At 43.0% G+C, this 26,229-nt stretch overlaps 1 protein-coding gene across 5 annotated transcripts in view; it reads right to left on the bottom strand.

Moving 5' to 3' along the window:
* ptprsa (protein tyrosine phosphatase receptor type Sa) overlaps nt 1-26,229 on the bottom strand; it is a 168,520-nt gene that overhangs the window by 67,516 nt on the left and 74,775 nt on the right. For all 5 annotated transcript variants that reach the window (XM_084012035.1, XM_084012037.1, XM_084012036.1 and 2 more), the window contains exons 5-6: nt 23,997-24,185; nt 8,570-8,680 (exon numbers count right to left, since the gene is read on the bottom strand). In XM_084012035.1, coding sequence (XP_083868161.1) covers nt 8,570-8,680; nt 23,997-24,185 — 300 coding nt within the window. The remainder of the gene's footprint in view (nt 1-8,569; nt 8,681-23,996; nt 24,186-26,229) is intronic.

The following is a 26,229-nucleotide window of genomic DNA, read 5'->3' as shown; positions in this document are numbered from 1 at the left end:
TGAGCAACGTATTGTTTGTTTCTGCCTAAGCCAAGAGGAGCTGCAGATTTGCCCATACTGCTGAATGTATTTCGATGTATAAAATCATGGGAGTAACAGATGTTTTACATGGTGACCACCTGCTGGGCGGGAACTATCTTGTGGTCCTTAAAATTACGACATATTAAGACTTTAACTTATTTGAAAAAAAAAAAAAAAACTAAAAAGGTCTGCTGCAAATCTCAGCTCTTTTAAATCAAGACTTTTCTGTTTGCCGTTGCATTTTAGTAAACGATACAATTCATGAAGTGCTTATACTGCACTGCAATTTCTATTCCTTTGATCATTTTATTCATTTATTTTATTAGCTTTTTTTGCTACACAAATAACATTGCCTTGCCTAGGATGATACTGAATAAAAGCTATGGTCTACTGCAGAGGTCTATGTGTTCAATGTATCGCAATTTTCAATAGCTTTCCAACAATGGCTGCAAAGTGCCGTATGTGCATCTGTTCAATGTCAACATGTTTGTTGGGATGCAAAGAAGGTCGAAGAGAGAGAAGTAAAAAAAAAAAAAATGGAATCAATGGAAGAAACTGACTTAGAGACAGACAGATAGACAAGACAGGAAAGACAGGGACAAGAGACAAAGACACGAGGCAGAATAAAAAACAGACTCGAGCAGCAAGACAGCAGACAAGGAGACAGACAAGAGGGAGACGGGCAGACAGACAGTGACGGATGGGGGACGCAGACATACTGTACAGTACGCGTAGGGTTTTGTTGGAGAAAGGAGGGGAGGAGGAGGAGGAGGAGGAGGAGGAGGAGGAAGAGGAGGAGGAGGAGGAGGAGGGCATAAGTGGGGGATAGAATAAGGAGACTGTGATTCTAAATCAAATCAAATCGAAAAGAAAAGAAAAGAAAAAAGACCATGGCTCAAAGTGGGTTTGGAGGTCTCACACACTGGGGCTTAAAAACAAGAATCAGTTACACCTCCCTTCCTCCCTGCCTTAAACATTGCACCTCGATGCAAATGTAAAGAAGTCGTAGGGTGGATGGATGCGAGGTGTATGTGTGTAGGGTGAGGGTGAGGGGGAGGGGCAGTGTGAGGGGGGGCATCAAGGATAGGTAGCATTCCAAAATACACCGTGTCGATCCAAATGGGATTCACATGATCGTTGCATGGGACACTGACTTTCCAACAGACTAACGGTCAACAAATATCACCTACACACACTCTGAGACCGGACATCTACTGACCTGATCACTAAATTCACAAGAATGCACAGACAGCATGTTCACATGTAGTAGTGTGCAGGGCGCCAAGCAACAAAAGGAAGATAGCAAAGTCCATAAAAGGCGTCCACTGTTACGTAACAACCATATTTAGTCATAGAAACCACTCCATTCTGCTTTACATGTAACACATTATCCAAAACACGGCTGGAGACCTTCTGTTTAATTCCTCCTCCTCTACATGCCTCCTGTAATTCACTGTTAATGTCAATGATGTTGCTATACCTTTGGCAAGACACGACCTGACCTCAAGGGCACACACTTCCCTGCTGACCTTTGAGGATATGCCCTTTGCACAAGCACACACACACACTGATTCGGCATAAATTGTACCAAGAAAAAGAAAGAAAATCTATCAATAGCAGATTCGAAAGAGTGTCCGTACAAGAAAAATGCCTACGTCAGAAGAACACAAAAAACATGATAATGAATCTAACCTGTTTGGCCCTGATCTGACTGAACGGGAATTTAATTAAACAATGAGACGCATGACCTTTTCGGTTGAGATATCATGCTTTGTCTCATCGTGACAGGTATTACAAGATAATTAGGAAGTCCAAATGGGAGATATTCTAAAAAAAAATTACATGTTGAAATGTAAAAAAGGCTATCATAAAGGTACAGAAGAAACATCTCTAGTTTAAAAAAAAACAAAAACAACAATAACTCTCTGAACAACAAAAGGTGAAAGGGCAGCCCATTCCTCACACTGACATGCATGGGGTGTGGCTTCGGGCATGAGTGACATATACAGGCGCGCCCCCATCCACATGGGCAGACACCAGGGAACCAACACAATCCAAAAAAAAAAAGGTCACCCAAGCCCATCCGAGCATGCCATTCATTCCCAAATATATATAGCATTGTTCCAGACAGACACGCACAAAAACAAATCAAACTGAACAAATCCACAACAAGAAAACTAAGTCCGGACAGCACAGATGGGACCGGAGTGCAGCTGTGTACAAAGGAGGTGTGCATCCATACTATTAGATGTTTTTTCAGCTGTTTGATTTTGTCTCCAATCCAAAAGAGTGGTGCAAACTGAATAGAGCACGACAGGGTTTTTGTTTCTTTTCTTTTTAGGGGGAAATGTCTAATCAAAGTGTGTATCTGATGGTTGCCCCTTTCTCTCCCTGGGACTCAGGTCAGCCAATGGGACCAGGAGCTGAAGTGGCTGAGTGAATGAGGTTTCCTCCCCTACAGGAAGATGTCTCTGTACCTTACACCGTCTCAGGGCGGTGATGGGAACTTACACCAGCCACCTGCCAAACGCTTGTCACTTTTTGGCTTGAAAATATACTAATCACTGAGCCAACACACCGAAAACTCGACCTGTCTACCGGCATGTACGGTGTGTCTGACACCTAAATACATTTGGGTCTTTGGTTACAGAAGAAGATCAAGAGCTCAAGGTCAGTTGACACTACAGCACATTGCACTACATCTGGCGGGGGGGCAACGATAAATCTACAGGCCCCGGTCGAAGTAGTGCACCATCGTTAGCTAGACACAAGGCCTGGAGGAAATGACCGAATGCTTCAAGTGGACGTCGTAACTCCCGTATGCCAATAGAGCTGTGCATGCGTGTAAGTGGCGTCTACGCTACCTGTAACCCTGCATGTGATGAAGTGAGACAAAGACAATGAAAGAATCCCAAATGCATGGACAGGCTCCTCATTCACAGAGACCAGGAGCCCAGACTTTTGGAAACGTACAAATACCTTTTCATTTGGACTAAAGCGGCATGTATAAACTTGTTTCAAGCCCCAATGTGGAGAGAGAGACAGGAAGCCTTAACAGTGGACGAGGTGAGAAGCAGTCGAGAGAGAACGCCAGAGTACTGCACTAATAACTCTAATAGTGGGCGGTGTTGTGGAGGGATTTGTGCCAAAAAACAGAGGTCAGAAGGTGGACATTATCGGCCATTTTGGTGAGGCAGTTGTTTTTTTTTGTATTTTTTTTTGCTGCTGCCCCAAAATGAAGGGGTGGGAAGCCAAAATAATGTGCAGCCTTTAGTGTCACCTTGAAGCTGAGATTACACCCTCTTGCCGCCCGAGGACACGGGCGCAGTATGGAGATCCTTTAGTCGCACTCGCTGGGCGAGGCCTATGGCATTTACGAGCCGCAGGGGGTCGGGCCTTGTATTAGCATACCCTAGGCTGCGCCGATGCTAAGCAGTCACTAGCTGGTGGCTCATCAATATGGAAATGATCAGGAACTGACAGGAATCATAGCAGGGGTATATCTTATAATAGCAAGCAGCCGATTGAGGGGATTTCAGAGTGAATTTCTCCTGTTGTCTTACAGGTAGATGATGATACTGCAATCATGTCCCGATTGAGAAAGGGAGTGTATTCATATATTTGCATTAGAATAAGCAGCGATGAAACTTTGGTTTTGTATGAAAAATAAACTTTTTTTGAAGGGTGTCTAATGACTGCAGGACTCCTCGAGACAAACATCTAATAGAGATGGCAGGATTTTCTTTTTTTTGGGCTTTGGCCAGTGAAAAACATAAGGTGTAATCTAGCTTTCTTTCCCAACGTTACACACAAATGCATAGCAAGACATGCAAGCACATTCAAAAAAGTCAGGCAGATACCATTGTAGGAGGGCAAACATGCACATGCGTACATCACAGCGCAGTCTTTCTGCATCAGTGTTATTTCTCAGGACTTTAGGATTAGATATGAAGATTGTCAGACATTGTCAGGCCGTCATTATTTTCTAATAGTGGGATCGTGCCAATGATTGTCGGACAGTATTACGGGGGTGGGCAGGCATCGACGGGTTATCGACCGGAGGCTTTTACACACTCCACTGTTAAAATTACGGATTGGAACGTTTTTGATAGCCGACTGGTGCACAGAGGTGTTGGAACTGAAACCCCTCATTTGTGTCTGAGATAACCGCGGGATCAGAAATTGATATTTAGAATCTTAAGGAGACACAATGCTGGCTTTTATTGAATTTATCTGGGGGAGGGGTTCTCAAATTACCTTGCTAGCTTGCACATAATTGATGCGTGTATGCTAAATGTGTTGGGGCTCCAACAGCGGAAGACTTAAAATGTGCACGTTCCAGAGGCGGATTTTGGTGCAGCGTGTTGCCTTGAAAAACACACGTACTCCTATGAATAAAAGGTCTGCCGAAGCGAGGGAATTAATTTGTTTGCTGTTGGAGAAGTAGTCGTGTTCAATATTCCAGATACTCTGCAGAGATCAGTCTAATCTCCTGGAGATCAGCACACTTCGACAAGCCACACATCCGAATCCTCAGAGGAGGCTGATAGGGAGGAAAGTGTTTTTATCTCTTCTACCCGAGTGAACGACACACCTGATCTGCCCCGATTTGTTGAACCACGTGTAATACTACAAGGTTAAAAAAACAACAACCTTGTTCCTTACCCCCCCCAAAAAATATGTATTAGTAAGCCTACTGGAGCCCGGAGCACGACAACAGGTGATATAAGATTCAGATCAGATCTGATTCAGCTGCACGTCTCGGAAAACGTGCTGATGCTGGAATTTTGCATCTTAAGAGATGTTTTGTTTGATTTCATTTAGGACTTTCTCCTCATTAATGTGGCCGAACTACAGTGGCTTGTTGTAGTCCAGTCAGAGAATCATCATTACTTTAGTCACTTCAACCTGAAAATCAATTCTCTTTTATGAGTGTGCGTACGAGGGGAAGGAGGGCTTTAGAATAATAAATGAGAATTTGATTGAGTGTCGTGACTGCGAAGTGGAACACAAAAAAGCAGTCGCTCAACGGAAACCAATCACATCTAGCCGCCGCCATTTGAAAAAATAAAAGTATCTTTGAGCTACCCGCTAAGCAACGGCAAAATGTGGCGTCAGAGTCATTATATCGTTATTGATCCACGCTACGCTGTAAATGGCATCCCTTAATGGCTGCCTGAAATCACCACGGAACCCAATCAGGTGTAATTTTTTTTTGCCCGCGGTAATGGACCGCCATAAACAAGATGACAGGAACACTGGCTGTATACACACTTATTATTTCATTCGGCATTTGCATTGGCACTCTGAGAGTCAAGAAGCAGAGCAGCGTCATCGTGAAAAACAAAAAAAGGAAACACAAATCTCACAAACAAATTAAGCACAAAAGGACAAACATTTTAAAAGGAAAAGTAACGGAACCGAAACACAAAAGGAAAAAATAAACACACAAACAACACCGTAATCACAACACAAAATAAATATTTAAACCAAATGAAGGAAAAAGCCAAAAAATCAGGTTGTATCAGGGGAAACACTTGTTGAGAAACCAAAAGGAAGAGAAGGAAACAACTGAACCAAAACACAGGGAAGGCAGAAAGAAAGAAAAAAAAAAAGAAGACCAACACGGCCAAAGGGATTCTGTACAGGCATGCGTGCGCAGTTACATTCTCCCATCATGCAACAGGTTCTGTTATTTCCACGTGCTGGGTTTCCATGACAACACGTGCAAGAAAGCCTTTAGGTGCAGAAGCAATACCAAACGGATGCAAAACGAGAAAAGGCCCCACAATGCAAACATAAAAGTTAAAAATTAACAAGACCCGAGCTAATCAGGTTTGCTTTCATCATTTCTTCCTTGTAAATAAAAGAAACATTTCTTTTCATAATCATTTAGCAGTTTGGATTAACTGATTAGTATCTCTTCAAATTAGTAAAAACGTATCGAGCTCTGAAATAGGCAAATACAGCTAGAATTTCTTCAACATGTTGAATTTCTTTCTTTTTTTTTTTTCTCTTTTTCAAATGTGGGTTAAAAAAAGTAAAAAAGAAAAAACACACCAACCTTCTCGAAGCTCTGAGGGATGTAAAGGGGTTGATGCAGAACACAATGACATGAGGAGAAGAGAAAAATAGGGGAAACACAGAGAGAGTAAAAAAAGCCACCTCAAGGTGTTTAGCTGCAGCTACATTTCCCTTTTCTTTAATTCTTTCCCCCACTGCTGTCCCCCTGTCCCTGCTATCAGTGACACCCGTCTTGAAAGAACACTTGCCTGCCCCACCCCCCCTCCCTTAAATCAACTTTGAACCAAAACAATTAGATACACCCCAGTGGCCGCACTGTCGCCTGATAAGAAGAAAAAAAATAGTGAGGCGCCACTGGAATCAAATCAAGCGTACCATACTCATAATTCAAAATTTCACAAGCTCCTTATAGCCACGAGGATACGCTCCCGTGGCGGCTGTATTTTTTTTTTTTTGCTTTCGTTAGAGAAGGAAACCAAATAAAGAGAAAATAAAAGAAAACAACTAATGAGAGATAGAAAAAAAAAGACACAGTTTGGGCTGAAATTAGCAGCTGCAGTCCCGACAGTTACAGTGAAAATGCTGTTTCGGAGCCAATCAGCGACACTCGTCATTACGAGTTTGTGTTTTGCAAAGTGGGCTCGATTCGGCCCTGGAACAGTGAGTCCCGGATCAAGGATTTTTTATTTTATTTTTTTTATTTGTCTGAAAATGGATGCCTACCGCAGCTGCTAATCTCGAGTGCATATTCGCTTTGTGAACAAAAACAGTCAACATCAAGTATCAGAAAATTGATCGACAAAAGTTAACTGAAAACAGACAAAAGGTTGGACACCATCCAGGCATAACAAGTGTGTTACATAGTGTGGAAATCGCCTGACTAAATTATGACCCTTGTGTAAAAGGCTTTTTTTTTTTTTAAAGCATGCTGATGGAGCCGGTGTTCATGGAGAAATTGCATGAATTGTTGGAAATGATATCAGGTATAGCTTCGTTTTTTTAATTTTTTTTGTTATTGGGACCAAAAGGGGGGGCGACGACTAAATATCCCAGTGCTGTGTCAACAAAATGTTCCCGTAATTGTTAGTTAATGGTTCCTGAAGAGCTCTCGACTGTAATTTGCTATGAACCTTTTAGCGTCTACTGTATGCGAGGGGGGGGGGACGCAGATAGCTACTTGACATTAAGTGTCACTGCATCACAGTGGCGACGGTGAGAAGAAGACGCTACTCTCGATGAACCAATTTTTCACCTTCCACCTCTCACAGTCGGAAAAAATCTTTCTTCCCCCCACGCCCGCTACTTCACAGGGTATGATAATAGCAATAATAATGAAAAAGCAGCTCCCTGACCCATTTTATAATGTCAGGCTGGTGAATTATTTATCGGGAACAAAGTTATTTGGTACACAGCAGAGGGGAACAAAACCGAGTAGATACCGAGGCATCTTTATTTAATATGCACAATATAAATAATACATGTCGAAAATGCATCTGCTTCTATTTATCAGAGCTCCCTCAACAGGGATTCATTGTCATTTAGCATTAGTGGTAGAGGTTTAGCTTTTGTCTTCATTGCCTGTTTCCTCTCCAAAAATCAACGTTCTCCATGGCTGATTGTTTTTCATATCTTCACTTTGCTGGATAACGCCAGCGAAAAATACTGCTGACTGTAAAAAGGATTTCAAGATAATACCCCAAAGCAGAAACAGGGGAATGCTATGGATTTATTCTCCAGAATAGCATGAAGGGGGGAAAAAGTGCTCTATTTATAATCTATGCAATAGAACACTGTTTTGTGTGTAATACGGAGCAGGTGACTGTTAAAAGTCCTATTCATTCATCACAAGGAAATCCTTTTACCCCCCCCAAAAAAAATATCTGGAGAAGGAGAAGGGGGGTTGAGATTTTGATTGGTGGGCATTAATACCTCGCCACTTAATCAAAATCAAGACTTACCGTTGCGCTCCTGTACCTGAAAAAAAAATCTAATAATAATGAAAAAAATAAGTCCTTTCCAACTGGTTTTGGTTTCCATAACTTTGACGGACGGGAGACATTTTTCTTTTTTTTTACCGTTCACACATATAACAGTTAAAACGGCGTCTTACGAACTGGTAAGGTAAAGACATACGGCTTGTTGCGCTACACATTTCCTTCTGAGCGAGAGTCGGAGGGGGGGAGGGAGGGCGTTCAAAGACAAAATGGAGCATAACATCATAACAGAGAAGAACATTAGTTGGTCAATTATAGTTTTACATCTGGAAGGTTCAGTGCATATCAAATTACATTTGCTGGCAGGCAATGCTATCAATGCTAAAAAGATTTATAGCACTCGGGTAATGGTATTTTGCAAAATACATTTTGTGCAAATACAGCTGGGCTAGAATGGAAAGCAATTATCATTTGTTAAGCTCAACAGTAATGCTACTTAAAGCTGAGCTGCACTGATAAGACATTTTAGTTAGAATGGGTGGATGTTTTTATTTTTGGTGGCCTGGCTCTGGAACCGGGTTTCTCCCTACCTCGCACATAAAGGTTAGCGGGGGACGAGTAGCGCACGCCTTCCACGTTAGACGCCACGCACTCGTACTTCCCCTGGTCCGTCTCCTCGCTGTTCTCGATCTGCAGGGCACCTGGCGGATCACACAACACAAGACAAAAGAGGGGGAGGGGGGCGAGAGAACAAGAGAGAAAGAAAGAAAGCAGGGAGCACGTGATTAGTTGATTTGTCACCGAAAGTCTTCTTAATGCAAGGCATCTTCAATATCTCAGATCACCGTTTCCCTGTCACGCTAAATTTGTTAGCTACGTCGGTGTATGCAACTCATATACGAGAGGATATCTCTTTAAAAAAAAAAGACCACTTTAAGGACAAAGTGATGATGTAAGTGTGATGAAGGGTTATGGAGAAGAGTCCTGGGAAGTGAGTGAGTCCAACAAATTGCCCTTTGCTTAGCACTCACTGAGGGAGAGTGTGTGTCGGGGGTAGGAGGGGAACGAACACTAGCATGGTGCATTATGGGGGCAGCTCAGCCGCTCCGTAGTGAAACCACTCAATGAATTACAAAACCACGGGATAAAGACACATCGGATTCTGACATTATTAACAATTAGGGAGAGAGAAGAAAAGGTTAAAAGTATATCCACATGAGATGATAGGCTGAATACTGTTCTGATTGGCTTCCAATCAATTTTGTTTTGTTTGTTTTGTTCTTCTGTCTTCAGTCAGCCATTTCCCCCATGTTGTCATATTCTAGGGTATGAGGGTTTTATATGATCCACTTATATGTTTTTAAAACTGACCAGGCATTTGACCACTTTTAAGATTTTATCTCTCGCAAATAAATCCAAAGCTGAAATGCTCGGCGAAGAAGGGGGCGTGGGGGGGGGGAGGTGAAACAGCGGGCGTCAGATCACTCCTCGTTAGAGCGCTGTTGACGGCACTTCCTGATGATATCATTAGGGCTTCTGGCTGGCTCTGCAGACAGATTGCAGCCCAGGCCTTCCTGACAAACACAGCACCATCGCTCGTTAGCGTTTAGCCAGGCGGCATCAATACGCCAGCCGCTGCCCAGGATGCTTTGTAATATACCATAACCTACTCCATCACATCGAGCGGAGCCGAGTGAAACACAATGTTGTACAGAGCTACCATCCTGGAACATTGCTCTAATAACACTTTTCAGCTGTGGCACAAATGAGACCATCGATCCTGCTTAATTATAAGGATTAGTCACGCTTTCCCCACCTTCGGCCGGAACACTCCACGAACATTTCACACCTCGGAGTCAGTTTATAGATATCTAGTGTTTGAGAAACCGAGCCGAAGCGACAACCATCTAGACTCTCTCTCTTATTTTCTTATCATCTCCCCTCCTGGCTGCGTAGCTCACAAATGAAAACGTCTACCTGAGGAGTGCAGGTGGCGGAGTATAAACGCAGAGCGAGGATTTGGAAGGGGGTTTTGATGTGCGCTTGGAACAGCCAACGCCAGCCCGGTGGCAGGTGGCTTGGAGCGGGCTTAGAAGAACCGCCGCCTCGGCCCCGGGGAGACCTCAAAGTAAGGACCGTGTGAAGTTCGGCTCCAGTTGGACGCTTCCAGGAAGTAGTGCCAGCAGCTCGTCGCGCTATAGGCCTCCGCACTGAATTATAAAATATTTGGAAAGGCTGACGTTGGCGCCATTGTTTCACCGCTTCATAAATAATAACGCTGAAGGGGCTTGTGCCCCACCCCTCCTCCTCTTTTTGTTGTTGACTGTTACAAAACAGTTAAATGAGAAGAAATCTATATTTTATGCGGTTTCATTCCACGTGGGCCCATCGGCTGAAGGTCCAACAAACAACAAAACGTCTTCATCCGGGGGAAAAAAACCCCAAAACATTTAACAAATGTCATCTGAAGGTCGACACAAAACACACGCGCCGACATGCAGAGGGTGACAGATAATGAGCCAAACACAATTAATTGAGAGCCAATTAAAACCAACATTGGCTGCTGTGAATTGTACCTCCTGGCGGAAGAGAGAGAGAGAGAGAGAGAGAAGTTGAAGAAAAAGAGTGTTTGAGGGGGCGGAGGCAGTTTCATCTGCTCCTCTCCATCTTTGGTGGTGGCTCCTCACTAGGTGGCATTATCTATTGTTTCCAAGCCCCGACTGGCGTCGTTACATATTCTAGCTATTATTTAGTGGAGCTGTGAAGAACACATAAAGACTCCTTGTGATGGCGGAACGGAGAGACGGAGGGCGAGACAAAGGGAAGCGAGAGAGGCGAGGAATGGAGATTTATTCTCACTCATATATCATATTTCTTATGTTCCGACTGCTATTATTCCGTCTCAAAACCGAAGGCCTCAAGTTTGACTCCCGTAACGAGCACAGAGGTTATTCTTACCCTCGTGAAGATCTGAACAACACCAACAACGCACTGATGGATTTAACTGCGCACACCAGATGAAATTAGATCCGTGTGAACAAACGTTGGATGGAGGACGCCCAGTAGGAGAGAGACAGGAGAGGGACGAAGGCAAGAAGAGAAATCACAACTTCACTCTATTCTGAGAAGGCTTTATGCTCCTCTCTCCGTCAGATTCACACGTAGCCACGATGCAATATCACGCTGGTGTTGCATGTGTTGCGCTACACTGTGTGAGTTTCAGAACTCTTCTGCCCACGTTGTCATTTCTACTCACGTTTCCCTTTAGTCCCGACTTTCTATAACCTCCAAAAAAAAGGGAATCATTTATCATGTCTGTACCCACATAATTAATAATCAAATATCCTTTTTTTTTTATGCAGCCTGATATTATTAGCATTTAAAGACAACAGACCCCTCAGGGCTTCCGACTTCCCGACACTCTTTGATGTCCTATCTCAGCAGCGTTCACATGCATGTGGGCGCACGAAAACAAACTTCACCCTTTTGTCACCAGCGTGTGTCCCATTCCTACAAATGCTTTTTTTGTGTGTGTGTGTGTTTTTTTTTTATATTATGACTGCATCCTGTGTGTTTTGCATAATTGCGCTCAGTCTCCCCCGCCAGCCTGTGGCTCAGCAGAGCGCGAACGGTCCTCGGTATTTATTTTTTCTTTTATTGGGGGCGGCACAAATAATGAAATAAATGGTGGAAATGATTCTTTCACAAGGACAATAAAAAAAAATACAAAAAACACGTCTGTTCACACAGTGGGCATTTTCTGATAAAATATTTGCCTATTGACAAACTAGTGAGTTGTGGTGTCGCTGACACTTACTGTGCTTTGAAGTGAGTCTTTTATGTGGTCTAATGACATGTCCTCCCTGTCTGAAGAAGTTTATTTTCCCCAATTTAATCGGGAAACAGGACAACAAATCCTCGGTACTCTGCTTGCCAATTATCAATAAAAGCATGGTTCTTTGTACTTCATATGCCATTAGCACCGATTGACTGATCACCTGATTGTTTATTACAGAAAACCAACAAAAACTGTGGTTTAACTTCAACTATAAGAGTGGTCTGCAGAGTGGGTACTACTTTACTACTTAATCTTGCTCAAGGACACTTAAAAAGGACGCATGAAAGTAGAAGGACATTATGCAAGCTGTTGTGGGTATTGAACCTAAGACCTCCACTTACAGGCCACACCAGCCTGCCACAAACCCCAGCGAGTGCCCCCCCTGCTGAGTAATAATTCATGTTTTTCTAGGTCAGAGGAGAAAATACTTTTTTTTCTTCCCCTTTCTGTCTTATTCCATGATGTATGCCGCGCCATTAGGATCCAAAAAGTGGCTACAGTTGAGGCAAATAAAGTCCCTGATAATGACTTCACTTCCTTGTGGACCAATTAGTCTCCATCCCCCCCTGCTCACACCAAACCCTCAACCTCCACTCTCCACTGCTTCCCACTCCTGCCTGTCTCCCAGCATGTTCACCGCCTTCATCCATTTGATAAAGAAGGCTGTAATGGGCCAGTTGGTCCGGGGACATTTGTCGCGGCCGTGACAACCGCCCCGGTTAGCGGCACCGCACGCCGCAGGCTGATCTGATGAGGAGCGTCGAGGTGCCACGGTGCCTGGGCGGAGTTCAACAAATACAGATTCTAATTCTGGAAGAGACACTCTTGCTCCTGAAGGAATCCAGAACGGATAGTTTGTGCCAGTGATCTTCAGTATATTAAGATTTCGCCATTTTCTTGTCAGAATGTTGGGGAAACTTGAGATGTTTAACTGCATTCAAAGTTCATTGCAGGTTTTAAATGCAAATATTCAAATTTTTAACAAAATATCAATATTAACACAGTAGATATAGATATAGTTTTATTGGAGGTTGGACAGGGGGATGACAAACGTGTAAGGGTAGGGAATTGTGAAAGCAGGCAAACGGACAGACGGAAAAACGTGTAGAAAAAGTCTGGTTTCTCGGAGGTGCAGTGTGCAACGCAGAGACAGAAAAAAACAATCAGAGGAAGGCGGGAGGAAGAGTTGAAGAGATAGACAAGCACAGAAAAACCGAGAGACCGATGAGGGGATAAAGGGAAAAGCAGGGAGGGGCAAGCATGGATGATTAATTTCAGAGAGTGCCTGAAGCCGTGGTCTACCCACCCTCGTCGCTGCTTTGTGGCAGCTTTGCCATGTGTACCCCCCCCCCCCAGTCCCATTTGTGTAATTCAATTAGTGTGCTCCAGCGGGCCTTGATTGATTTGTTTAGACGATCAACAAAATGGCTGGCCAAGTCTCACTCTTTTTTTCCCCCCTCTTGCTCCTTCCACGGCCGAATCCAGCCTGCCAGCGGAACAATGTTCTTTTCATGGTTTATCTCTGATTTTTCAGTTCATGTCTCTCACGTCCTCCCCTCTCTTTCCCTCGCCATCCTCTCATCCCGACACCGCTCACTAAGACTCTGCTACAATGCAATTAAGACCTCAAATTAGTACCTTACTGTAGAAGTGGATACACGCTCAAAATAATAACCTTTTCCCGCGCACAAATTAAACTCGCTGGCGTGCACGGGAGATTGCGGGGGTACAATGAGTGCACTTAACTAGATGTCTACTAATACATTACAACAACACAAAATATATAATTAGATAATTAGGGATGCAATTGGCAATTGAGAAATGCTGTGAAGCCTAACCTGTCCTGGTTGTCAGTGCAACTGAAGTTGAAAACAAGCCGATTCAGTTGGGTTTAATAAAAGGATTCCAATTCAAATTCATCTTGTATCTATGGAAGGCGACTTGAGAGGGTTACAACGGAAAGTTCTGGATTGTTGTGAACCATCAGCTTTCGCCTTCTGTCTGTATCCTGTCACTTGGCACACGCCAACACCGCCCCAAGGTCATTGTATTGTGAGCATGGGGTCCCGTGTGTGACGCTATTGTTGTCAGGGCCCATCTGGTGGCTTGTAAAGCTCCCATGGAATCAGTAATGAAGCAGGTAGGGAGTTCAGCTACCTCTTTCTACCTATTGCTTACCTCGAGGCCAGCACCTAGGTGTCTTTGTGTGGAGGCAAAATGAATCCAGATTATGACATTTTTTTGCTCTTGCACATGAAAATGCGATGCTGCATACACTTCTTTGTCCCCATTTTTTTCATTCTCATCAAACTAAGTATTTACTCTGATATTCCCTTTCCCTCCTTTGTTAGAATAACTCTTCTCTGCTTAGATGTCTAAAAGTAATAATTTTGAACCCTTTCAGCCCGCTTCCATGGCCTGTCAGTGGTAAGTGATCTTCTGTTCCTGTGGATTCAGATTCCACCTCAGTGCTTCTATTGCTGGAGCTCAGTGCAACGTTGAACACCATATATCTATATATAAACTCTTGGACTGGAACGTTTGACATCCCTCGCCTTGTTCCTGCACGTCTGAAACTCTTACTAATCTGAAAGAACACAGTTGTCCTCCAACTGTAACACAACATCAATATTTTGCGATGTGAAATATGGAGTACCTCAGGGCTCTGTTCTTGATCAGAATGAACAAGAAGCCAGCAGCCTCGGGGCCTTTTTCCTTATCACGTCGCCTTCCTTTTGGAATAACCTCCTCGCTGACGGTCTAAGTGTTAAATTTTGTTTTGTTTCCTTTCCGCTATGTGTGTGAATGATGTGTTTTTTTCCCCCTTCTCTGTCCCAAATAAGGACAATGGGTGCTGTGTGTTGTGCTATTGTAAAGCCCCTTGATGTAAATTTGTGATATTTGGCTATATTAAGTGATTCAGCAGTGAGTCAAACGATGGCTAATCTAAATAAATGTTTTAAAAAAAAATCTAAATTTTCTGGAGTGAAAGGGACAACTTTTTTTTTTAATAAATGAACGTCTGCATTAGTGACCATTCATGTCCTTCTCAGACACATTGATCTCAATTACATTTGCATCTCTCTCCCGATCCTATGCTATTTAGTTTTCTCTCCACAAGAGCACCACACACTCCTGCCTTGAGAATCAGTGTCGGCATGCAGCAACGTCGTGGAAAGGAATCACTTTATTTCTTTTCTTATTATGCAAATGCAGGTTCATAAGTCACGCCTGCTTTTGTTCAGCACAATATGATTTATTTAGGTGGATGGGTGGAGTGAAGGGTAGGTATTTAGATTCAAAGCTCTGGTGTTCATGGATATGTTTGAAAACATACTTCTCTCTAGATATCGTTGTCACGTATGGCTGGTATGGAGTGGTTGATGCGGAGGATCTCTATCTTACTGTGGGGGCTCTATCACCAAATGAATCACCTCCTCTGCTATACCAAACTGTGATTGTGAAACTAAAAGCATTTATCTCGCCCCCATGAATACAGGGACATACGTGGCAAACTGAGATATTCACTTACCTGCTCAGCCTGTGGAACAAAAGCATTTCATTAAACAAAAAAAAAACAAAACAAAAAACACAACAATCACACTATCAATCAACTGAGAATCTTTCAGCAACAACGCCTGGTGGATCATTTCAAGTGAAATAAATTGTTCAGGGAAAGCTATTGTATAATTCATCAGTCACATTGCTTTACCTGCATCATTCCCTTCCCACCTCGTCATCCTCCTTTTCATCCACTGACATTATAATAACCAGTTGTGGTAAGGTATAAGGACTGTTGCCGGCCATTGCACACAGCAGCCACCCCCAGCATTGCCTTTATAAATTGCTGTGCCGTGCAGTTACAGGGAGGAAACCAAATGCAATTTATGCCGGCCTTTTCCCTGACATACCGCGCGTATCTCCAACTAGGGCTTATGAGTGATGAGGCTGCATTAACATACAGAATGTGGCTATTACTCTGGTGCTGAGCGGACGGATGAGGAGGGTATCAAAGCAGTGCATATGGAAGAAGGAAGAGAAGGTGATTGCTGAGACTCAAGTGTGATACAGCCTGGCCTTATAAACAAAGAAGGCCACCATCACCTACGCCTAACTTCTCCGATGTCCACGTCCAAACAATTTGAATGTCAGACACACCAACGAGTTATAACCCTCACCATCCCTCCCCTCAACCTTCTCCATCCTGTATCATAACACAGTTTGAGCTGCAGTTTTTAGTTTCCTGACACTGATGACACCGAGGAGATAGTAGGAAGGCACAAACACACACGGCTACACATCAATGATGACACGGACATGGAAGTGTGGAACACATGGTCACGCTCACAAGACAGTGTGTACAGAGAACACAGAACCCAAACACAGATGACAGATTAATGTTAGTAGATATATCCAAAAAGTTATTTTTAAGAGCCCATATGAAATTCCCGCTATTAAGTCAGATGGGTTGAGTCAGGAGCGGTTATGTCTGGGTTAATGTGCGTTTTGTTCTTTTTATATATATACCCTTTTTTCATTGTTACACATCTTACCTCGAATCGGGGTACCCTCTGGAGGAGAGACAGAAAACGAAGACACAACATCAGTTTAGATCAGCGTTAATGTTAGTAATAGTTAGAGGAGTTATTTGGGTTGGAAGGTGGATTACTGGAACTAGATTATCAAACCATTAGGTAATCTCTTGCAGGGCTTTCTAGAGATGGGTGATTTCTTTCATAGAAAAAAAAGGACAAAACACCTCTCACTGCTGGTATCACAAAGGGATGGGGATTTGTATATGACTGACACACTCCATTGCATTATTGGTTTCTCTTTTCTTTTTTTCCCCCTCTTTGTTTTCGACATATTGAGTCAGCAAACAGAGCTGAAGATGCGCAAGGCATGTGTTTGATCATTTCTGCAACTTGGGGTAAAAATGCAGAGCAAGAGAATTTGATCTTTAATTGACATGGGTTTGCCAGATGACCTTGAATAAGAGGTCAGACAAAACAAATGAAAAGTGCCACTAGTCTCAACTGGGTATCATCTACATTAGCATGGAACAAAATTGCTGAGAGTCTCCACAAAACTAGAATTCCAGGCTGTACCTTCAGGCGAGCGCAAGTTAAATCAAACAGATTGAAGTTCTTATTTATCCTACAAGTCGTAAACCTGCTTAACTGTGACAGATAGAGTCTTCGCCTCGAGCTTCACCCCTCTTCTCCGGTCATTCAATCTCCCGGTTCTTCCCATTGTTTCATTTCACCGAGAGTTGTATGTTTTCCTATTCTTTGTCTTTGAGTCGGTATTGTCTTACTTGCTTGACTGCGAGCCAAATGTCCCATTAGTGACAATAAAATATTGAACTCATCCGGTCGGGGGCTGGTGGGCTTTTAAGACGTAGCCCTAGTTAAAAACGCGTCCTTTATAGCTTTGGGACCGGGTATGGGAGGCCGGCTTAACTCCAAACCCTCTCTGCCAAGCATTATCTGTTCTTCTCATTTTGGTATTTTTCTCCATTTATTGTTTTTTTCATAATTTTCCCCCTGTTCCTCTTTGTCCTTCTACTCATATCTGAGTGTTTGTGCATCTCCGTCTTTCCCACAGTTTCCTTCCTCTCTAAATCTAAGGATGACTCATGGCTTAAACGTGCCCTTGGCCATCCCTTGAGAGGGGCAGCAGGGCAGTGCCTAGCTTGGGGAGATGCCCTACTTAGCATCGACTGTCTGCAGGCACAGAGCTGAGGGTCAAGGGTACGGACTGAACATGTCTTGGCCCTTGGTGTGTGCATGCATTCATGCATGTTGCATACAACATATGCCAGCATCCTACCAAAGAGCTGATCCAAAAAAGCAACAACACCTATCAAAATCCAACCGTATTTTAATGTTTTTCCAAAGCAGGGTTGAGGTGGCACGGACTAAAATAAGGTAGTCCAGACATCCCTCTCCCCAGCAGCATATTCTAGCTCCTCCTGGGGGATCCTAAGGGCTCCTCAAGCCCGATGAGATATATAATCTATTCAGGGTGTTCTGAGTCTACCCCCCGGGGGTCTCCTACCAGTCCATCAAGGACGCCGCCCAAGGAGGCATCCTCACCAGATGCATAAACCACCTCAACAGGCTGCCTTTCCCTGCAAACGAACAGCAGCTCTACTCCGAGCACCCTCCACATGTCTTACCCTATCTCTGAGTGAACCCAGCCACCTCACGGAGGAAAGTCTAAAAGCCATGGCCATCGTGATGGGTGGAAACGTAGATCTACCGATACTTTGCCCTCTGGCTCATCTCCCTCGTCACCACAACAGTCCGGTACAAGGCCTTCTGATACCGATCCACTTGTTGAGCTCCTCAACAATACCTTTCACAGTTAAAAAAAACCCAAAATTAAATCAAGAGAAGATGTCATGTGGTGCCAGTCATTTCCATATCCCAGACAGTACATTGAGTTGTGTGGGTGGATGGGCAGCGGGAAAACATTTTCATACTTTCTGATCGAATTGTTGTTGCCGCTCTACATACACATGCGTCCTTTGTGATACCAGCAGGTAGGAGGCAGTTTGAAGTTCTGGCTGGTTTCGCAATGAAGCTAGGTGGTTTCATTTCCTTTCTCTTGAGCTGCTGCACATGGCATTGAACTGTGCTGTCTTAAAATATGTAAATTATTTGATACCATTATGTAGACAATCTGTTTAGCTTATTGTTCATAGTCTGAACATGTGTATGTTCTGTGATTAAACATACTGTAGCATAACTGTAACTACTGTAAAAAGGTAAATTTCTTTACTAGTTACCGATTTACATATTGTCTGATGAAAGTAGGAAATGCCTTTAAGGAAAAGAGATAGCCTTTTAGTAATGTATTCCTATCATGTAAACCCACTCTAAAGGCACTAATTTGCTCCAGTGGTAGTTAGGAGTCATTGAAAAACCAGGCAAAACAACAGTGACATTTTAATCATTTCTGCAATGATTTTAGAGACCACATAATCATGGATAATCACAAGACAAAGGACAAAGGGGCTCTGGGGAAGGTTACATTGTTACAGAGTTAGAGTTTGATTAGAGGCTGCAGAAGCTGTTGATTTATTTCACTTTAGCGGTGATGAAAGTTTAGTTGGGAGGTTAAGGGGTCACTAGTTAAAGGTTAGTTGAGGTTGAGGTCAAAGTTAGGTTGAGGTTAGGTTAAGGTTAATAAAGCAGGACAACGCAATCAAATGTGAACCTTAGAAAGGATTGAGTGACGAAAGAGGGAGAGGAAAAAGACAGGAAAGTAATAAGGAGGATCCAGGTAGTTCAAAATATATATAAAAAATGAGAAAAGGAAATGAGTGATCTAGGTCATTGGAACTTCTAATATTTGAATAATTAAGCAGCATGTAGAGATAAAAATAAAACCTAACCAAGTGTCTGACCAGACAGGTTAGGTCTGGACTGGCTGTCCTGTACTCAATTTCAATGGCAATTCCACCTGTACTACAAACATGCAACCATATGGCCATAAGCTCCCTTTCTAAGCTTTGGTCAACCAGGGGTTGATCAGCTTAGGGTGACAGTGACCTAAATATACCTCAGCAGGCTGCTAACCTCGCATTATGAAATGCGGCATTATTTGCTCCACAGAACACCCCAGCTGTTTTGTGAAACAACCCTCTGAATATATTCAAAATATTATTGAAGGATGTAGTCTGGCCAGAGGCAATCTGGCCAGAGATGTTGCCCATCTGCGTGAGAGGCGGATGGGGTTACATGATTGGCCGAGTGTCAAAGTCTGACTACCCTCCAGAGGGCGTCTGGCTGACCTTCTCATCAACACAGACGCCCGTCTGGGATCTCGGTGGTGTCTCAGGCAAAACCTGGCTGTTGTTACCACATCTGCCGAGCTCCATGTACGATCCTGCAGAGCAGCTTTCATACCAACAAATGTGAACGTTTTGTGCAATCGAACGCAGCGTGATTCACATTGGGGTGTGCATAAATCTGTGTGCGTGTAAGGGAGCCATCCAATGTCAGGTCATGATTTTTAAACCTTTATATTAAAAAAAAGACCTTAATCTTTATGAATATGCACTCCTCCCAATCCTCTCACTGTCTCTCTGGCCTCCAGTTAATCTGTTCTGGCTGACAAGGCCAGAGAGGGCCTGGGGTCTGCAGCCACAGGGATTTGGGGGAGAAATGTCAGGCTCCCACCACACCTCTAGAGGAGCTCCTCAGGGGACACTGATGCAAATATCACTGCCCCGCCAGCACAGCATGGTCTGTCACATAAAGAGTGAGTCAGCCAGCTAGGCAGCTATCTAAAAAACAAGCCCCCTCTATATATAAAGTAATTGTTACAATATTTTGTTTTACGTAGGGGGGAAAGTCAGCCCGGTATGCACATTTCAACATCAGATGGAGTGAAGGTCACATGAGATGAGGTGGGGGGATTCATTTGCAGGAGCTGCAGGCTGACTATGCTTTTGAACTCATGTTTTCCAACCCACTTCCCCATGTCCCCCCTTTTTGCTCCTCCATCTCTTCCCAGAAGTCTCCATTTTACCGGCATCAGTGGAAGAGCAATGATCAGAGTTACCCCCAGAGGCCCGGGAAGTGTGCCTTCAGGAACAACAGGAAAATCGGAAAAAGTATCCAAAGCATGCCACAATAACTTATACCTATGTTTTTTTTTAAGTACATATATTATTGATGAAATAGTAAAAGATAAAGAGTCAAGATGGCTACTAGAAGTGCTGAGGACATGAGAAGATGGCAGCTTAGTGGGCTTGAGCAAGCAGGCCTTTTTTTCTCATCAGCATAAATCCTGCCTGGCTGCTGAATGTGCTTTCCAGCAAACAGGCTGCAGAAAAAAAGCCCTCAGAGCTAACATTACCTTACGAGAGGCTCGGTATTGAAACAAGGGGAAGTAATTTCCTTTTCTGCCCTCCTACATACACAAATGACCTGTAAGTAAAATATACCCAGCTTAAAGTGGCTGGGTATATTTTTGCAAACAGTTCAAAAAGTCAGGAGGAGAACAAAACATGTGGCCAAATTAAACTATCAGTTGAGCCCTCGCCCTCTAGCATGGGCAGGAGAGCCTAAAGAGTTGGAGATCTGTAAGCCAGTGGGGATGTGGGCCAAGTTGGCAGGAGAAGAAAAAGGCTCTCCTGAGAAAGTATTTGGCCAAGACCAGAGGGTCGACCTGGCCCGAGTGTGGAGTGAAGGTCTTGGCCATACAGCGGTCCTGCAGAGACCTTGACCTGGAAAGAACCCAAGACTCTTTAAGCCCCCCTCAGTACTTGCTGCACGTTCCAAGGGTATTTTTGGACGCCGAAGCTGTTATTGTGAAAGCTGAAGTTTGATCGCTTACAGCTGGGTATAAAACAACAGCATATTTCTGGAGGAAACTGTTTGCTATATGTCTCCCCGAGAAGACAGAATACAGTAAGCTATGACTGCACATGAATAATAGTCTTGGATTCAAGCAGAGTCCAATTATTTCCTCAAAGCCTGCTGTCTTGCAACACAGCAGAGAGAAGAAACGGGATGTGACAGGAGGCGTCAGCGGTGTAAAATCTGGATAATATGATCTGGGGTAAAGTAGACATCTACTTCCATCGCAACATAGCACGACGTACTTATGACGTCAAATATCCAGTAAAGTTGCTAAACTATTGTATAAAAGGTGGCTAAAATGGGCAGTACAGGATGTTGCCTCAAGAATTGTTCAGCAAGTCTTCCCCAAAGAAATACTGCTTGAATGTTGAGTGATACCTAACCAGCTCCCCAGCTAGTGCTGCTGCTTGTCCTTGGTTTGCCTTTCTAAGTTCCAGTGTGTGTGTGTGTGTGTAGGGGGGGAGAGGATAAAGTTGGTGTAAGAAGGAGTGTAGGCGAAAACAAAAGTAAAGGGTTTAACAAATAGAAACAGAACACAGAACATGAAGAACGAGTAGCAAAACAGGGAACGGGTGAGGGGATAGCAGGGGATGCATGCATTTTGGAAAGTAGTTTAAATATGCCATCTGCTTCAAAGAGAGTGGGTGGGCTTTCTGGGCTTTGCAAGACACTTACCAAAGGTTTCTGAAAATGACAATGCAAGAGGAAAGTAAATAGAAAAAGGGGAAGAACAACATAGTTCATTTTAGGTTGAGGTTAAAGTAAAATTAAAAATTAAAGGGACTGCAGTTTAGTTGGGTACCTTAGCAGTTGCACCACAAGTTACTATGGTAACAGTGCAATTTGATTATATCCAAATTTATAATGATTTGTTAGTTAAAGATCAATTCATCGATTTTTGGTGCCAGTTTTAAAATCAATTATTTTGTCTCATTGTTTTCAGTTATATTTTATTGGTTAGTTTATTATTATTAATATTATTATTATTATTATTATCATGGTCATGATTTTTTTTTTTTAACTTGTGTTATGGGTCACAGCCAAATGAAACGTGTTGAAGACTCAGCGATGTGAGACATCTGAGTTTCAACAAATACAGACAAAACACATAGAGAGAGAAAGAGAGAGAGACAACCAAGTAGCAATCTGATTCAGTTAGACAGGACACACAAAGACAACTTACAAAATCATGAAACAGATAGAAGAGACAAGATGATACAGAGGTTAGGCAACAGACAGGAAGCTGGGCTTATTTGTCCATCATTGCTTTGGGTTTATTTAATTTCTTCAGCACTTTTAACATTGTTAACAAGAGTGCTATAGAAATAAAATATATACAGAAGGTCAAAACTTACAAAGCCACGTGGACAGCGTTTTAGAGCAGAGTTGGCCTCCATAGGATTATATACAGGATAAAGAGATTCAGGCTTCCGAGCTCCCAAATTAACCTGGGAAAAAAAACCTAAACCTCCACATTTATCTAATTGTCTAAAAAATCATGAATATCGTATCTAATATATATATATAAATATATATATAAACTTAGCAACATAGCCTGGCAGTGCAAGAGAAGGAGCATGAAGGTGAAAACATTAATGTTTTGGAGGCCCTTTGTCGTCCAAATAAAAGTCAAAAGCACTTCTCCAATGCAGCTAACGACAACCAAGTGAACAAGTTACTGAAAGCTTTCAGTAACTTGTTCATCATCCCAGAGAGGGAAAAGAGTCACACATCCTTTGTTGCTGTTGTTGCTTTAAATCTCAACAATAAAGGACTGCCTCAAAACCCTGCACACATAGGTTAAATATCAAACACATCTAAAAGTACAAGCATCTTAGGAAGCTGTCGACTTGGCAAGGCATAAATAATGAGATCACAAATTGATTCTTTTGAGTATACAGCTCATGAGGGCCACAACTAGGGCAAGGACTCGATGGCAACAGACTCTTTATTTAGTGGCGTCTACACACATTTACGTATGCAGCAACAAATCAAATAGGAGTCATTGGATTTTTCGATCCGTGACAAAATCATCGACCTAAAATATCCACCCTTTATTGCCTGGGGCCACTACAAGTCCTGCACTTAATTAGCAATATAATTAGACTCTGGGCCTCTCGGTGGGGTTTCATCAATGGGAACAAGACAACATAGCCACTGAGTTGTGTCAGTAGAACACGGACCTTGGTCTCATTGTCTACTATGACACACTTCTGGGCTGTTGTGGATCGTTTGACCTCATTCACTAACGTTACACTCCACATTTACTATGGTAACAACACGGTCAGAGCACTATGTCTCCTGAGCTCAACCTTTACGCTGCTTCTCATGGTGTTATCTAGGAAATGTAGCTTCCCCTCATGATTTTGTGTTTAAATGCATTAAAAACACTGTCAACACCCAAGTTTAGTTTGATCTAAACACATTTTTTGTTTTAATATTTGCAATATATTGTGTTTTAGCGATTTTTATGTCACTGCATGTATTCTTACATCCCTTGGTGTACTGCAACCAGTTGGATGAATTACCTAAAAAAACAACACGTCGTTTCTAGTTCCATTAGGACAACACTTAAACAGTCGTATGTGTTCACAAGCTGATACCATACAAATCTGTTAAAAAGCTAACAAATTGTTCTCAATTACATTTTCTCAAATTTCCTAACAATTTAGTTGAACCAACTGGCTGTAAATCACAAAAAAGGCATGTTAACTGTTGTTAAGAATGTCCTCTGAAATCAAAGGAGCGCTCAAGTTAGTGAGAGGGAAGAAGACGGCCACGTTGTTCTTGGGTTTTCCTTACCTGAGCGTAGCTGCTTGATTCGCCCATTACTTGCACTGGGGTCAATGGGCAGGAAGTCTTTGTACCAGGTGATTTCTGGGTCAGGGTTGCCACTGGCAGCACAGAGCATGGTGGCCGTTCGAGTGCGCTCCACCACTTTGAGTTGAGGGCCCATGTCAATGTTAGGGAAGCCTGGTGGAAGTAGGTCCTCTGTGAAAAGAACAGGAAATGTGATTTATATTTTTACAGAAATAAAAACCTGCTGGATTCATTCCATATCAACATGCGGAAAGATATAATAACAACCAGTAAGAGTTAAATATGTGATAAAACTAAGACAAGTTAATGTCAGAAGGTAAGTGGTTGCAGTAACATAGTATTAAGTGTACTTACAATAATTTGTCAAGAATAAATACGCAGGTTAATGCATTGGGAGAGTGCCATAAACCTTGAAATCATAGAATCTAATTCCCAAATCCCCTTAAAAGTGTTAAATTAAACAGGCTGATTACAGAGCCTAATACTGTTATTGTATGCATTGTTTTTCTTTATCTCAGGAGACTTTCCAATGAGACAAATGCACCTTAGACCAGACCATGTACAGTAGCCAGATACATATATTTTTTCAGTGAACATCCTTTAAAATCTGATACCGTCCCATCCCTAATGTACACTGCATTTCATTAAGACGCTGGCTCTCCCAGAGGGCTGCATTAAGCCAACTGATGGGTTTAACAGCAAAGACCAGGAAGCATTGTGCTTAATGTGACTTCCTCTAGCGTAGAAAATTACTGCATCCTAATGGTTGGATAAGACATCCTGTAGCCAGATACTCGCAGACTGCATTCCCACTATCAAATAGCTTGTCCATTAAGAACCATGTGTCATAATCAAATGCCCTTAAGGAGGAGACTGACTCCCTGCACATATTCTCAGTATACCAAGTAGTAAATAAAAGGCTTTAAATGCAAATAGACGATCCGAGCGGGAGAAAATAGAGTATAAACGTAATACCAGAAGGAAAGCCTGGTAATCCCGGCGATTTCCCCATCTCATTTCCCGATGTTCAATGAAATAAATGACACTCGAGTCAATTTGAGGTTACACGGAGCCCTGCAAAGGCACCACTTGGTTGAGAGGCACTATAGGCACCAATGTCCATGGGGTGAATTCAAATTGAGAGATTTAATCAGTCAGAGTTTACTCTGGCATTAAAGGTGCAAAGGTTGTGCAGAATGGTAACGTAATGCAGATAGGATGGTAAAGAAGTCTCTTTGACTGTTTTTTGCTACACTTATTCAAGAATCATCATACTAGCCAGCAAAAGATTATGGTGTCCTTGCAGCTAATACTCAGGCATGATTGAGCAATTACTTCTCGGTTAGGAGACAACAGCGTAGTGTGCTCTGTGGTCATTGTCCTCCTTATGCAGATTTGCTGCTCTCTTGGGGCAATTAGTCCCATCGGTCAAACCACTTGACATCTACCCCGACTGGAGTCGGGGGAGTGACTCATTCCCGGATGATGAGAGCAAAGGGGGGGAAGCACCCTGAGCTGTAATTCACATCTGAAGTCCAAGGCCATATTGCAACTTGGACAAGATTGACTGACTATGATGCTTGCCAGTGGCACAGCAAAGGGTCATTGTCCATCTGGAGAGCCAATGACCTCATGTTCACTCTGACATCATGGCGGTGTTGAAGACACCCAGGGAGTGCTAAATTAAGGGGGAGTTGGGACAGCATCGTTTGAAAGTCCCATGGTCTGAATGCAGAGTTGGTCAGTCTGCCATTTAAGCGGAACGTTTGCCTATTTTCAACCCAGTGTGGGTGGTATGGACATGTTTCGAGTCATCTGGCGGACTCCATTCGGCAAATGAGTGGGGAGCTCTGATAAACACTGCAGGAACATGGAGGGAAGCCGAACATCGTTCATTTGCACATACCACCCACACTGCAGCGACACAAAGCCGGTTGGAAATTGGCAAAGTTTCCCTCAGTGCACAAGGAGAGCGATGCCATATTCCAGGGGACTGTGAGCAATGCAATCATGTTGGATTAAAGTGGTTAATCATTTTTTATTTAATGATCACCCCTTTATAACCTCTTTTATACCAAGTTCCCCTGAAGCGTAGACAGTCAGTGGCAACACCACACTTCACTTTTACAAATTTCTGAACAAGACAGAGCAATATGTTTTCACAAACTCCCCTTTTTCTGGGTGTCATCAGTGATCTATGTTTAAGATGCCATAA

The sequence above is a fragment of the Eutrigla gurnardus genome (genome assembly GCF_963514095.1).
Source record: "Eutrigla gurnardus genome assembly, chromosome: 6".
Classification (NCBI taxonomy): domain Eukaryota; kingdom Metazoa; phylum Chordata; class Actinopteri; order Perciformes; family Triglidae; genus Eutrigla; species Eutrigla gurnardus.
This window is presented reverse-complemented; position numbering and strand designations above follow the sequence as displayed.